At 41.8% G+C, this 16527-nt stretch overlaps 1 protein-coding gene across 3 annotated transcripts in view; it reads right to left on the bottom strand.

The window, feature by feature from the left end:
• Positions 1-11441: 11441 nt before the first annotated feature.
• TNFRSF11A (TNF receptor superfamily member 11a) overlaps positions 11442-16527 on the bottom strand; it is a 36781-nt gene continuing 31695 nt past the window's right edge. For 2 of the 3 annotated variants that reach the window (XM_032223146.1, XM_032223148.1), the window contains exons 8-10: positions 15300-15352; positions 14191-15001; positions 11442-11992 (exon numbers count right to left, since the gene is read on the bottom strand). In XM_032223146.1, the coding sequence (XP_032079037.1) occupies positions 11598-11992; positions 14191-15001; positions 15300-15352 (1259 nt within the window). In that variant the 3' untranslated portion in view covers positions 11442-11597. The remainder of the gene's footprint in view (positions 11993-14190; positions 15002-15299; positions 15353-16527) is intronic. The other variant, XM_032223147.1, reaches the window with a different exon arrangement.

Raw genomic sequence — 16527 nt, 5'->3', positions numbered from 1 at the left:
CCCTACATAAACCTTACATGACCCCATAGGAATCTGACAACAGCCAATAGAATATTAAAGGACATGTTCTTGCACAGGAACAGGAAGCTCAAATACAAAACCCAAAAGAAGATATAAAAGCCACTCACTTTCAACTCCATTTTTCCAGCTGCACCAGAACCATAAACACTGGTGGTTCTGTTCATCATTAAACCTTCTTTCCAACCAGCCTTCATGTTTCCAGTGTCTTTTTCCCAGCTTGGAACTGATCCAGATCATGGATATTTCTTCCAAGTATATTCATTTAAAAATTAATTCTGACCAGGCAGGTTGCTAGGGCTTTAGATGATGGTAGCCTTTTTTATGGTATAACTCAGATTTAAGCGTCACAGTGCTTACAGCCTATGGAGTACCGTAAGTTATTGTTGTGATTACACCAAGCACTTATAAGAGGCGATGTTGTAAGCTAATAGCTAAGTAGTTTAAAATGTAGAATATAAAATCATTTAAATGCCGATCTTGATTGACCTTCAGCCCCACTAAGATCGGTTCCACCACAAAACCGCGGTAGACTAAAGCGCGCTCGACGAAAGCGCGTACGTGACGTCATCACAGCGAGACGAAAACAGCACGCTGTGAGCGGTAAACTTAAAATTAACGCATAAATCTAAACCTAACCCCCCCAAACCTAACCCTAAACCTAACCCTAAGCCTAACCCTTAACCTAACCCTAAACCTAACCCTTAACCTAACCCTAACCCTAACCCTTAACCTAACGCTAAACCTAACGCTAACCCTTAACCTAACCCTAAACCTAACCCTAACGCTTAACGTAACCCTAAACCTAACCCTAACCCTTAACCTAACCCTAATCCTAAACCTAAACCTAACCCTTACCTTTATGTGAATCGGCTTGCTTTAAAAGCGCTTTTTAAAGCACCCTTTTTTTTCCGCGATCGTATTTGTCGCGCTGCTGATGACGTCAGGTACGCGCTTTAATCGGGCGCGCTTTAGTGGACCGCGGTTTTGATGGGTCACGCTAAGATCGAGTGCATGGTGTTGTCTTTTTTAATTCGTTCTGTCTTATATTTTAAATTTTTAATATCTTCTTTTTTAAACTGTTTTTATGTAAGCCGCCCGGAGTCCTCCGGGATTGGGCGGCATACGAATCTATTAAAATTGAAATTGAAATCAAATATTCACTCTGCTCAGCTAAGTCAAGGTGGTTGGAAAGCTGAAACTGGTCTGTGGCTTTGGAGGGTGGCTGGCATATAATGGTAGTGAAAAGTGGAAGTCTGGCCAGACTTACAAACTATGCTTTCAAAATACCTGTGTGTCCTTGTCTTTGAGTCATTGTTGATTCCTGGCTACTGCCTGGGCAAGTCCTCATAGTTTTCTTGGTAAGGATTCAGAAATGGTTTGCCCCTTGCCTGCTTCCTAATGACGAGATAACCTCCTTAGCTTAAGCCACGATGCTTTTCCAGATTCAAATCAGCTGGTTGAGCTAAACTAGTGGAGGGCAATGAGAAGCCATTATAGCAGTGTCCCCTGGGATACTAGAGCTGAGAGTGGGTGACTTTCCCAAGTCACACAGGTGGCTTCATGTCTCAGGTGGGATTAGAAATAACAGTTGCTTGAAAGTAAGTGGAACTTGACATCTGCATTTTTGTTTTGCCCTGGCAGGACTCAGGAAGATGCAGGATGAGTTCATGTGTGAATAAGCCATGATATGAGGCAGTTTGCTTGGCTTTGATTTAGTCTCTAGCACAGTGTTTCTCAACCTTAGCAACTTTAAGTCCTGTGGATTTCAACTCCCAGAATTCCCCAGCCAGCTGTGCTGGCTGGGGGATTCTGGGAGTTGAAGTCCATAGGACTTAAAGTTGCCAAGTTGAGAAACACTGCTCTAGCATGTGAAAGAGAACCGAGAAATTGGTGAAGTAGTTCAAAGTGATGGACTAGACTAAACCTTAACTTCTAAATAATTCTGCTCTGGGCATAAAGTCAGCCAGCTGATCTCTTTGGGTCAGCTCTAGGAAGCAGGCAGCGGCAAACCGTTTCTCAAATCTTGCCAAGAAAGGAATTAGTCCAGGCTATCGTCAGGAATCAGCGCTGACGTAAAGCCAAACCCCACCTCCTCCTTTCTGAAGATTACTAGGTGAACTAAACTGGTATGTTTTGTAAGTTTAGCAAATTGTGCAAGCGATGAGAGAAATGTCCTTCTGGGTCCGGCTCCAAGTGGGGGAAAAGACACTGGAGACACGGAGGCTGCTTGGAAAGATGGTTTTAATGGTGGACAGGACCACGTGGCTTGAGCCCTGAACAGAAAAGGGGATCACATGCTTCAATGTTGGTGGAGAAGAAGAGAAGGGAAGGAAGAGAAGCTGAGTCCCTGGTTTTGTGCCCTCTCTGGCCTTTGATCTTGAGCTTGTATTCTGATTGGTTGTCAGACTCCCATGTGGCTATGTAGGGGCAACTCTCTAGGCTGCGTTTTGAATCCAGATTTGGTTGAGTTCCCAGATGCCATGTGGTGAGTTGGGTAAAGGGCCAGTACTAGCATGCCCTTGATTCCATCACCTGGAGCTGAAGGGGAGAAGTCTTTATTATGTAAAGGGACTGGCTTGGCCATCTTATTGGCCCATTGACAAAGGGGGTGGGCAGGGAGCTACTCTGTCTTTTTAAATCATGTTTCTTCCTTTTCACATCCAGGGAAATACAATATTCTGCCATTTCAATATTTCCTAGGATATTTCATTTTTTGGGAGAGGGGGTGGGTTTTAACTTCCTACACAAGGCTGGCCAATTATGACTTATTTAGAAGACTTGGTTAAATTACATCTTAGCATCCAGTTTGAGAGATGGAATACAGTAGAGAAGGGTTTAAAATTAAGAGAAGGCAAGGGAAAAGAAGAAAAGAGCTTGTTAAGTATAGATATTGAATGTCCATTATATGATATTATGATATGTACCTCGTTTATATAAAAAAAATTCATGTTCTGGATATGCCCTGTTTTATAAACGTGGACTTACAGTTTTAACTCCCTGCGCTCTGATCTGTTTGGTTTGTAAATTCAGCATTGGGTTATTTCATGCCTGGCTTTAAAGAATGTAATGAAATCTATTGTGTTGTCTACCCCAAAATACAGCAAGGTCCTTAATTACATTGGCTACAAGGAAGCTCCCCGTGAATGGCTTTGTTGATATTAGGATTCCTTAGATCCAGTAACCAGGTGTTATTCTATTGGTTTCAAACTCTCTAGAGTTGAAAGTTTGAAAGATTGAAAGTTTCTTTTCAATAAGGATCAAACCAGTCAAGGGTGCCTCCTTCTGGTCAATGTAGTTGAAAATACCACATACGATATACACCATGTATAAATAGAGAAATGATTCCCCCACCTTCCCCCAAGAGTGCAGTAGATCTCTAGAAGCTGCACAGAGGAGGATGACATAATGCAACGTGTCTCTCCACTCTTGAGATTTTTAACGGTAGGGGGACTTTATATAGCATTCCGATAGAACAAATTCCTTAAGAAGACCATTAGGGGATGATGCTCCATCCTGCAGTCAGAGTAGCCTATGATTTGGCCTTTCTAAGTACTGAAGAGGGAGGAAGTTGGTGAAATTTAGGAGACATTCAATCAGCTTGTTGTTTTTAGGTAACCAAAACAGACAATACTTGGTTTTTCCCACTAGAAAAAAAAAAGAAACAGGAACAGACAAATCTGCTATTATGAGCAGTAGAATACTGTACTGTCTATTGCGATGGATGGAAATACAATCCATTGTTTGTATTAGTCTAAATTAGAAAAAAAAAGTGTTTTCTTGGCTTTCCTAGTAGATTCCTTTCTTATATTCTTATATCCTAGTAGATTCCTTTCTTATATTTGCCATTAACTTCATCAAAAATTGCTGGTGAAATAACCATTACTTAATTAGAATAGAGTAGAATAGAACAGACACAATTATTAGAAAGCTACTCGAATGTGCAGAGGTGGACAAAATGACCATGGAGTTAAAAGACAGAGAAGAATCGGGTTTCTATAAAATATGGAATAGAATTTATAAGTGGCTAGAAAACAGGAGCCAAAACAGGGAATAAAAGTCTTTTTGTTTTTGTTTAAATTAGTACTGAATAAACATTAACCAAAATTATTAATTACTATCAAACTTAAAAGTATTGACCACAATGTAAATACAATGGTGATAGAACAATTAATATCATCATAGTTGTTAGTACAACTGTTATTACATTATTACAGAGGTTAAAACCAATAGGAAGGCAATGGGAGGACTACAAAGGCTAAATATGTATGCCGTTACAGAAGGCTGTGTAACTATTTTGTATATTGTTATGTTTTTCTTGTTTTTATTTTTTTGTTGCGTTTTTTCTGTTTTTAACTATTTTTTTAAAAAAAGAAATGACCATTACTTTAGATCCGTCATTACAAATTATAAAACCTGAAAGAACTTTGTTGCTATGTTTATGTTGCCTTTCCAATATAAAACTCCTTTTTTTGAAAGAACGAATTGTTAAAGATGAAAGTTTGCTTACTTGTGTTAGCCGTGCAAGTACATAATATTGGGTGTTTACTATACAGTAGATATTTCAAATCAAAACCCTTTAAATGCAAGGTTGAATCATTCCCCATGATGTTATGGGTAGATTATAAACAATGTGTATAGATATTGTTAGAAATAAATATTCAAGGAATTTTAGAACGTAGGGGAATTATGCAGAGTACAGCTTCGGAAAGTTTCTCCAACCTTTTCCAAGGCTACCAGCAAGTTGTATTTATATTTTCTTCTGGCAACATGTTGAATCTGTGTTTCTGTTGTCTGTTATGCTATTATGTTATTTCTATGTGTGTTTATGTGCCTGTGCGTCAGTGGTGGGTTTCAAAAATTGTTCGAACCTACTCTGTGGGTGTGGCCTCCTTTGTGGGAGTGGCTTGCTGCCCGTGTGACCGGATGGGAGTGGCTTGCTGCCCATGTGACCGGATATGAAGATGCCGCCGACACTTGTCAGAACCACCTTAAATGACCTCACACACAGCACTGGCCTGCATAAGCATATGATGTCAACTTGTTTTTTTTAAAGGCATCTTTGATTTGCGTTGAAACGACTTCAACACACGCAATGTTCTGATTGCACCACAAACGCAGTCGTCATCCTTACCTTTCACAGAGGCACTGAATTTTATAAATATGAGCATGATAGGGTAGAATAATCATATCCAAGGACCAGTGGTGGGTTTCAAAAAAGTTTGGAACCTCTTCTGTAGGTGTGGCCTGCTTTCCGGGTCCACTGGTGGAACCTCTTCTAACCGGTTCGGTAGATTTGACAAACCGGTTCTAATGAATAGGTGCGAACTGGTAGGAACCCACCTGTGCTGTCCGTGTACTGTGCGTGCATTGCAGTGGTGGGATTCAGCCGGTTCGCACCTATTCGGGAGAACCAGTTGGTAACTTTCTAAGCAGTTTGGAGAACCGGTTGTTGGAAGAAATCTCCTTTTGTTTTCTTCCACTTTACAGGGCTAATCCTGTAAGGAAGGCAGGAAGGAAACATTGTGGTGTTGTTTCTAGCCTCATCTTTATTGCCCTGCTTACAGAAACTGCCTCTCCGGTTAACCCTTATTCCATTGTAACAGCTAAGGCCTGAGTGACGTTGAGTTGGCCACACCCACCCAGTCACATGACCACCGAGCCCCGCCTTCCCAGCTGGTCATTAGGGCAGAGAACCGGTTGTTAAATTATTTGAATCCCACCACTGGTGCATTGGGTGAATACAAGGAGTCAACTTTCTGGTTCTGAGGACTACTGTTGGAAATTCCCCATGTGCACACATCACACATTCTTGCAACTGACATGTTGCAGAGGTGGTTAAGATCACAGGATGGCCTGATCTCTTCTCTCCTTCCGGTGATAATGCTATAATTGCTGCTTTCACAGATGGAAACACCCATCTTGTGTAGGACAGGAACAAATGGGAACAAGTCACAACAACCTTTTGATAATTGGTTGATAATTGGAATAATACATTTGCGTATTATTCATGTCTGAAATAAACATCACCGCTCCTGCAGGATCTAAGTACTCCCCTTTATTAATATACTGTGGATATTTTTTGTTTCATTGTGGTGTAATGGGTTAATGGTGACTTGCTTAATGACCATGGCGGAAGTGAAGTAAGTTCAGGGCGTGACCCGTCAAAACCGCGTTCCACAAAAGCGCGGTCGACGAAATCGCGTATGTGACGTCATCACAACGCGACGAAAAAGATCGAAAAATTGAAATAAAAATTAAATTACAGCAAGCCGATTCACATAAAGGTAAGCGTTAGGTTAAGGGTTAGGGTTAGGGTTACGGTTAGGTTAAGGGTTAGCGTTAGGTTTTTCGTTAGGTTAAGGGTTAGGTTAAGGGTTAGGTTAAGGGTTAGGTTTAGGGTTAGGTTTAGGGTTAGGGTTAGGTTTGGGGGGGTTAGGGTAAGGTTTTCACTTTATTTTTACATTTTTCGATCTTTTCCATCGTGCTGTGATGACGTCACATACGCGCTTTCGTCGTCCACAATTTTGTCGTCCGCGGTTTTGTGGTGGAACCAGTTCAGGGTAGTTTCCTACCTTTATCTTCTCAGCTGATTCACGCGGCAGAGTGGATTGCTGCCTGAATCAGCTGTATTACCCCTCCGAAGATGCCCGGAAGTGAAGATTTCTTGAAAATGCGCACACATGCTCAGCGCATGTGATCACCAAACCGGTTATTAAGCCTGTTGTTTACATTGAGGATTTTTGTCAGCCATGTTTCACTATTTGATACAGATGTGTGATACATGATATATTCCCCAAAACCTTCTATCGATTTTCCTTTTTCACTCATAATTGTTCATATGTTCTCGTGAATTTTGTGTAGGATACATATTTGGTGGTTCTTCATTTGCTTTCATTTAACTGTAGGAATAGTTGGCTCGCAATAACTTATTAGGAATTTGATTGTCAACGTACTGCAGTAAATAAAACATGCATTTTTCTTTTGCAGCCTACATTCCATTTAACAATAAAAAGAATTGGAATATGACATTTAACGCCTGCCACAAAAGCAATACTATAGCTGGCCCGCAACACATTCTTGCATTATAAACAAGAGAAATGAAGCACATGGGGCCTTTCAAACACCTACTTCTTCAGTAGTTATTGCACTAGGCCAGTGGTTCCCAAACTTGGCAACTTTAAGACTTGTGGACTTCAACTCCCAGAATTCTCCAGCCAAGGTTGAGAAACACCGACTTAACAACTGTGTTACTAATTTAACTGCAGCAATTCGCTTAACAACCATGGCAAGAAAGGTTGTAAAAAACTCACTTAACGGTTTTGCTTAGCAAAGGAAATTTTGGGCTCAACTGTGATTATAAGTTGAGGACTACTTACGGTATATACATTTTGCTTATGTATTACAAAAACCCTAACATTGCTTATATGTATTCAACTTCAGTACTTCAAGAAACAGAGAATCCATTCTGGATTCCAATGAAATATGCATCTCGGTTTTTTTTGGCATATATTTAACATTAGAACCATTATATTTATCATTTTATTCTGTATCATGGAATAAATTCTTTGATTGTCCTCATATCAACACAATATGCTTGTAGTACACGGTAAATGATAGTACCCTCAAATCTATTTCTGTTGTGGCCCAGCAGGAGCCGTTGGAGCTGCCAACCAGACTCCGACAGCGAGGGGCCCTCTGAGTCGGCTCTGGAGGATGTGGAGGACCCTGGACAGGATTCCGACTCCGAGCAGGGCGCAGAGAGGCTGGTTGGCCACCAGGAGGCGCCTGAGCCTTGGACCAGTGGGGAGGAGACAAGGGAGAGTGAGCCGGAAGCCAGTAGTGAGTTGTTCCTGGATGCACACCATCGAAGAGGTAATAGGCGTCAAGAACAATTACGCAATTACAGGAGGTAATTGCACTCAGCTGGTGGTCATTAGGCTCCTCTCCAGACTATAAAAAGCTACTTGTCCACACGCCCCTCTTTGCAGAAGTCAACGCAGGAACGAATGTTGGAGAACATTATTCTGAGCTTGGCAGGCTGGATTGCTGCCAAGCCTTATCTGTGTTTATTGCTGCCCAAGCTTGTCTGTGCCAGTTTGCTGCCAAGGACCTGTTTGTCTGTTAATTAAATGCCGTAATTTATCTCTGGCTCGGAGTGTGCTTTGGTGTGGGACGAGGGGGGGGGGGGGCGGTGTCAGAACATATTTCATACCTTTTTCTTCGAAAAGAAATTACGTACAAAACAGAGACATCACTGTGTGTGGATCTATACCCTTTATTCAACATTTCATTCATTTCTTTTCATTCCATATTCCTAATAAATGAAGTCTAATTTCCACTCAAAATCAGGGAATGGCATTGGGCCATATTTGTCTCAGTCTATTCCGTTACTCTTGCATCCCTTCCATGGGTGTGAATTCAATAAAAGCAGCCCGCGATTTACATCTATTTGTAGATTTGAAATTAAGCCACTGCTGAAAAAAGGTGAGTTTACAACTGATCCTCAAATGAGAATGTCCCAGTGGTTCATGTGATCAAAATTTGAGTGCTTGGCAATTTACAATAGTTGCAGCGTCCCAGGGTCACATGATCACCCTTCGCAATCCTCCCAGCCTGCTTCCGACAAGCAAAGCCAATAGAGGAAGTCAGATTCACTTAATAGCCATGGTGATTCTCTTAACAACGGCAGCAAAAGGTTCTTGAGATTGAGATTTAGTTTATTTGTATGCCGCCCTTCTCCGGGAGGGACTCAGGGCGGCCAACAACTCAAAAGGGGAAAAGGGGATACAAACACAAAGTTTGTTGAACGTGTCTCACTTAACAACCATCTCACTTAGCAACAGAAGTTCTGCTCCCAACCATAGTTGTAAGTCAAGGGCTTACTTGTAGATGAGAAAGGTGAAAAGTTGCAAATGAAGTTGGGGGAAAGCTGAACTTTTGACTCTGGTACTCCAGCCATCAAACTTGTTGGCGTAATTACTAGCAACCAACAAGTGTTAGAAATATTGAGATAATACACAGCTAGTGAGTATTAAAAGGGACAGCTGGTAAAATATTAGTAGTGGTTTTTTTTTAAACAAAATTAGAATTTTAGCAAATAAAACTATTATAAACATTCCCTAAAAAACTAACTTCTTCGTTTCATAAAATTATTACTTTAGTTTTACACATTTTAAAAGATACACTGCATAGAGCAGTGTTTCTCAACCTTGTCAACTTGAAGATGTCTGGACTTCAACTCCCAGAATTCCCCAGCCAGCATTCGCTGGCTGGGGAATTCTGGGGAGTTGAAGTCCAGACATCTTCAAGTTGACAAGGTTGAGAAACACTGGCATAGAGCATGTCATTAATGTCAAGAGATGTCCTTCGAGGCTTTGCAGCCTTAGCATGCCAGCATAAATACAGAACAATATAATTTCAGCCTCAATGCAATCCAAAGGATTGCATTCCATGCCTCAGATATGGATTTAAGGTCATTGGATGATTTTAAATGAACCAGCCACCTTTTCTGTGCATACCAGTGTCAAACTCGATTTCATTGAGGGGCGCATCAGGGTTGGTTGTATTTGATCTTGGGGGGGGGAGGTCAGGGTGTGTGTGTAGCCAGCTCGATGTCACTCGTGTCGGGGGGGCCCTGTGCTGACCTGAGCACTCTGCCAGTGAAAACGGGCTCCTGAGATCCGTTTTTGGCTGCGATGGCTTCCTGCAACCCACCGCCAGCAGAAAACGGAGCTTGGGAGGGCCGCATGAAGCCTTCGTGAACTGTTTTCAGCTGCGACAGCCTCCTGCAACCCCCTTCCAGTGAAAATGGAACCATTTCATTTTCAGGCCAGTCCTTCGCTGTTTCCAGGCGTGGCACGACAAAGGCGCGAACGGCAAAAGCGCGCCGACAAAACCGCGGCGCTAAAACCGCAATGTCAAAAGCGCGCCGACAACAGCGCGCCGACAGAAGCGCGATTTAAGTTAAGGTAAGGTTTAGGGTTAGGTTTAGGGTTAGGTTTAGGGTTATGTTACAGCGCGCTTCTGTCGGCGCGGTTTTGTCGGCGCGCTTCAGCGCTCATTCGTCGGCGCGGTTTTTGTCACTGCGGTTTAGTCAGACGCGCTTTTGTCGTTCGCGCATTTGTGGTGGAACCGTTTCCAGGTTCCAGATCTCTGCGGATCAGATCTAAGCAACCTGCGGGCCGGATTTCATGGCCTTTGAGTTTGACATTCCTGGATCGTTGTTAAGTTACTTATCTAAAATATACAACCCCATCTTCCTTGCCTGTCTTGGGAAAAAGTGCTCACGAGCAGTCTTCTTTTTCACCATTAATGAGAATATGGTAGGAAGGAGTTGTGGGTACACACAAAGCGTTAAGTTTTATTGCTTTAATTTGGAATCACGGGCTTCATAGCAATTGAAAGACTGAATGACGGGGCTGTTCTATCAGCACAAACTCACAGTTTGCTACTCCTTCAGTGGCAAACTTTTTAAAAAGTGCCACGCAACCCAACAGGAGTGTAGTGTGACGTGAAGCTAGCTCTTACTGAGAACCGAGAGCAATTCCAATTTCCTTTTGAAAAATTTAGGTTAGCAATAGCAGTTAGACTTATATACCGCTTCATAGGGCTTTCAGCCCTCTCTAAGCAGTTTACAGAGTCAGCATATCGCCCCCAACAACAATCCGGGTCCTCATTTTACCCACCTCGGAAGGATGGAAGGCGGAGTCAACCTTGAGCCTAGTGGGATTTGAACAGCCGAACTGCAGAACTGCAGTCAGCTGAAGTGGCTGCAGTGCTGCATTTAACCACTGCGCCACCTTGGCTCTTTAGCCATGGACAAACATTTAAAGTGATGAACACGAGATATTTTAAATGGAAAAAATAAAAGAGAGGCAGAAATCTTATCTGAAACATCAGGACAGACAAAACGAATGTATGTTTTACTGAATTTTCATCTGTATTTCCTACAGTAGTTAAGTTAAGGCAGCTGTTAACGTTGCCACTGTACATAAACAGGAGCTACTGTTCTAAAAATGCTCTGGATGAGCCTTAAGCAGCATGTGTCAATTCCATAGGAACATAATCCTTGGCACCTGGAAGGACAGCAGTGACACAACGCACCTCATCTCTGAATCCCCAAACGCTACCCTTTTCTTCACTACCATTTTTTACATTGGAGCAAAGAACTCCCTTGTAAGCGAGCAGTTGGCAATCTGACATCTCAGTAACCGACAGAAGGCTTCCTTTGCTTAATTAGTGCTATCTGCATCTGTTTTAGCAATAGCAGTTAGACTTATATACCGCTTCATAGGGCTTTCAGCCCTCTCTAAGCGGTTTACAGAGTCAGCATATCGCCCCCAACAATCCGGGTCCTCATTTCACCCACCTCAGAAGGATGGAAGGCTGAGTCAACCTTGAGCCGATGAGATTAGAACCGCCGAACTGCAGATAGCAGTCAGCTGAAGTGGCCTGCATTACTGTACCCTAACCACTGCGCCACCTCGGCTCTTCCAGATTTCCAGATCGTGTTCAGTGAATGGTAGTTGACTGAATACCAATAACGAGCATTAGTCTGCATCAATGCACCATCTCCTTTAAGAATATCCTGGCTTCCCTTCCTCTTGTATAGGCTGGGAGCCTTCAGGAGAGAACGGCTTCTTCTGGCTTTCACAATTCTCTTCTTGACCAATAGGCCCGAAAGTCCTCCTGTATCCTTCTACGGTGCTTTGAGGTTCTCCAGATTCCATGCTGTGATACCTATTGATTTCGGCACATTTTTCTTTATACTGCTCAGAGTTTCCTGCAAAGGTCTCACAGCGGTGTAAGTTTTCCTCTTGCACTGGGTTCCCCAGGCTGTCATCACTTGATCCAGGAGACATTGATCCTTCCTGGGAGTTCTGAGTAACGTAGACAAAAATAATTTCGCCCTTAAAATTCATGACTTGTCCGCTTGAAATGAATGTAGAGTTCCCGTTTCCTGTCACATTTCCTAAAAAGGGGTCAAGGCAGAGGGGAATAAGTGCAGACATAATTAATATGACAATAAGAGAACTTCAACTAGGCAATATTCCAAGAAAGGATATAGTTTGTGCAAAAAATAAAAATTGGTATCCCAAATCAACATCAACTGGATATCAAATACTGTCTTCCTAAACTTTGTTTGCACTTCTGAAAAATTTATCATTCAAATTACCATATTTTTCGGAGTATAAGATGCTCCAGAGTATAAGACACACATTAGTTTTTGGGGAGGAAAACAATAAAAAAAAATCTTCCTCTGCCTACCAGCGTCCATTGGTATTGATCTGACTAGCACCCTTGCAGTAAGCAGCCTGGTTCAGCTTCAGCATATTATTGCAGCCTGATTCAGCACGAGCAGCTGATTGGCGGTTGGATCGGCCTCACAGAATATCGCCAATCAGCTGTTCCAGGTTGCAGGGTTCGCGAATGCTGGCTGGGGAATTCTGGGAGTTGAAGTCCGGACATCTTCAAGTTGCCAAGGTTGAGAAACACTGCATTAAACACTCTCATTTATCAAGACCTTGGAAGTGTGCCTTCTCTATACCGCTGCCTGGAATGAATTATTCCCACGTTTAATGAATTGTGGTTATTATTGCGAATATTCCATATTTTGTTTAGCAGGATAACAGTCAAGCGGGAGAGAGAATAATTATTCATCAAATTATCCTGAAAATATTGTTCAAGTGCTTCTATGCAACAATCTTCTCTACACTCGCAATTAAACTACAGTGTCTACTATTATAGTTAATTGCTTGTCAGCTGTAAATGATGAGGGCCACAGCCCAGCATATTTGGAAAATGTACACTATAGTGTAAAGGATGCCATAAAAAGTATGACTAATATTTTCATCTCCTTTAGTTGTACCTCTCTATTTGTAATTGGAGGTTCACTGTGGATTCTTTTTTCCCTTTAACCACCACCACAACATTGGCTAGCCAAGTAGCTTGACCAAAGTAAAGACTGCCAAAAAGCATACTTTGTTTGCTGGGTGGAGAAAAACCACTGGCACCAGAATATAATCACATTGGGCCTAACCTTTCCAAAATCCCAGAGAAAAAAATAAATGTTATTTAAATGATCTTTAAAATTAACTTTCTAGATTAACACGCAGAGCCGAACTTACTATGAAGCAATATGAAGTGATTGCTTTAAACAGGATTTTCCACTTTTCTGCCTCTAGCTTCGATTTTTATACTGTATTGTCAAAAAATGAGTAAAGAACAGATGTAATTTCGATGTTCAGATTTGCATAGATCTAAGGTCTTCATTTGACTTGCCTTTCTTCTCTGTCTTCTGCATTAACCTCCGGAATTGTATATACTGCTACGTACATCTATGTATGCCGTCTTTACTTCAATACATAAATTGTTTCCTATTTATTTAATTTCCCAACAAAATCTACTCAGATCTCTTTGTCTTCTGTATAAATATTAACAAATCCTGTCTTTATTTAGCTTTTTTTCAATATAGAGTGGGTGCTGCAATCTGCTCTGTAGGTGCTTAATAATATCTAACCCCCCCCCCCCACTATCAATAAAAGCATGCAGTGTGGTGGCTCAGGAGTTAAGAGAGTGGGCTTGTTGGCTGGAATAGCAATAGCAATAGCAGTTAGCCTTATATACCGCTTCATAGGGCTTTCAGCCCTTTCTAAGCGGTTTACAGAGTCAGCATATCGCCCCCACAGTCTGGGTCCTCATTTCACCCACCTCGGAAGGATGGAAGGCTGAGTCAACCTTGAGCCGGTGAGATTAGAACCGCTGAACTGCAGATAACAGTCAGCTGAAGTGGCCTGCAGTACTGCACCCTAACCACTGCGCCACCTCGGCTCTGGAAACAGCAGGCCAAGTTTGAGACCTGAGCGCCACACAATGTATGAACTTTCGCCCTCACCCCAGCTCCTGAAAACACCTAGCAATTTGAAAGCATGCAAATGCAAGTAGATAGAAAGGTACCACTTCGGTGGAAAGGTAACAGCGCTACGTAAAAGGTTAACAGCGCTCTGCGGTGTAATGCTGACCACATGACATTGGAAAGGTCTTCAAGCAGCGCTGGCTCAATGGCCTTGAAACGCAGATGAGCTCCGTCCCCTATTGTCGTCGATGACTAGCGGAATAGAATCCATTTTTAAACTAAGAAAAAAAGTGGGCTTCCTATAGAGGGCTTACCGGATGCTGCTGGTGGATCTGAAGCATTGTAGCTTGACTCCGATGTTCTTTTTGTATTCTGGTCCTTTCCAACATCAGGTGAGTCACTTTGGTCTCCAATATTGTTTGGCGGCCCACTTTGGTCTAGCGAAGAAGATTTCAAACCACAGGTGCCTAGCAGAGGAGATCCATTTTCTTTTAAGGAATCTGCGGCATTGTCCAGTTCGTTAGGAGGTTGTCTAGAAGATGAGGTGGCAAAACTCTGCTTTTCTTCGGACAATAGCCGGGAAGTACCTGCATCTTCATTATCAACCTCTCTCCTCTTGGCACAAGTGAAATGGTTACAAGAACCCGGCAGGTATTTGTGTGAGGAAGCCTGAAGAGGATCCATCGCACATGGCGGGTCTAAGCAACAGCAGGGTCCTAATTCTTCCAGATTTTCCGTTCCGGTGAAGAAGTAATTCAAGCTGTCGTTCTCTCCCACTTCTAGCGGTTCAGAGAAGGGTGATGTGGGTTTGCTATCAGATTGGCTGACTAAAGGTAAATAACACTGCCCGTGGGATACTTTGTCTGTGTATTCATCTTCCATAGGAATCTGTCTCAAGTGGTCATCTTCAGAGATGGTAGTTAGAAACAATGGTGGGAAATTTCCTCCTGACCCGTAAAGTATTTTCTCAGGATCATCTTTTCTACCCAGGAGGTGCTCACACGGGTAATGCATCTCATCTGGAAAGCAATATTTGTCAGGATCCACCAAATACGTGTCTCCCAAAAGCTGAAGGCCAGCAGGATGTGCTGCGTTTGTGTTTACAAATGTATCACAAGAGGAATCCTGCAAAGAAAGGAATAGACTGTTTCCTATAGTAGTAGTGATAATCTGTTAAGTAAACCCAGACAAATTGCAACTATTTTTTAAAAAATTCCTATGGCTTAAAGCCAAGGGAGTCTTTGTGGTTTTTCCGTTTCTTATACTTCCATCATTTCCTTTTGACCTTATGTCAACCAAACAGTTTTACAAATTACAACTTTATTTCGCCACTTAAAGAATTCTCCAACAAAGATATCGGAAGAGAGCAAACCAGGAAAAAAACATGAAAAGGTATAAACATCCATAAAGTCTTAGAATTCACCTTTTTCCCTTTAATTTGGTGGCATATTTCCTGGGCCCAGTATTGTAAATCTGCTGGAAGGAAATATAGAAACAGTTTTCAGTTAGATTCTAGCATTTTAGCAGAATATTAGTGAACCACAAATGCAACTATACATATTATGGCTCGCTGTATAAAAAAAAATCTTTACAAAAACACTTATAAACATTCAATATTAAAGATTGGATTGAACTATTTATTCACAGTGAACCATCAGAATAAGACATATTATCATAATAGATAATATAACATTAAATTTTCTCACAGAGTGAAGCGCACTTAAAGTATTAATTTCAATAGACTTGTACACTTGCTGTAATTGCGTTCACTGACTTAAGAATAAGTGAGAAAGATGACACATATGGACAAATTAAGAAAGCTTGCATAATTCATTCTTAAATATTATGGCGTCAATTTGTTTTTAAATATACTTTGCTAAAAATAGTTTGCTTTTGGAAGGGTTTGTGGTAAAGTGTGAGTTGCAAAATGATTCCCGATACCCCCTCTTCAAATGGAAGATGTGTCTATCTCGACAATCTATCCATGACTAAAACAGAACATTCCATATCACTTGGGTCTTTGTTCCATATCATGTGCCATCAATTTATGACTGACTTGCTAATGACTTAGCTGTATGCGGGTGATTGGTAGGCTAGTCTGTTGGAAGGAATATCACATGAATTACCAAAAGAACAATTGTGTGTTTGTGTCTGTGTGTGTGTGTGCGCGTGCACACACACACACACATATATGTATTTAGTGTCACAACCCCTGGTATGCCCAAATATGGGAGGAAGTTCGCTGCTTCCATTCTCTGTCATTAAACATTAAACACCTATGGATATAGCACTTTTCATTTAATTTTGGCTCAAGAAATAGCTTGAGAGAGTTACTTCTCAAGTTGTAAGAGGGACAGAGTCCTTAGCTGTAGATCGGGGTTACACAATTGGCAGCCTTATGTGTGTCCCCCCCCCCCAATTTTTCATGCAACACAGACATTATTAAATACATAGGCAGTAATCACAATCACAACTCTATTTAATTTAAATTCTAACTTGAATATCTCAAACTTGGATTTTTATCCTGCCTGCAGCACAGAGGTGGGTTCCTACCAGTTCGCACCAGTTCGGTAGAACCGGTTCGTCAAATCTACCGAACCGGTTAGAAGAGGTTCCACCAGTGGACCCGGAAAGCAGGCCACACCTACAGA

The sequence above is a fragment of the Thamnophis elegans genome, chromosome 8 (genome assembly GCF_009769535.1).
Source record: "Thamnophis elegans isolate rThaEle1 chromosome 8, rThaEle1.pri, whole genome shotgun sequence".
Lineage (NCBI taxonomy): Eukaryota > Metazoa > Chordata > Lepidosauria > Squamata > Colubridae > Thamnophis > Thamnophis elegans.
Note: the sequence above shows the minus strand (reverse complement) of the source record. Positions and strands in the feature narration are given on the sequence as shown.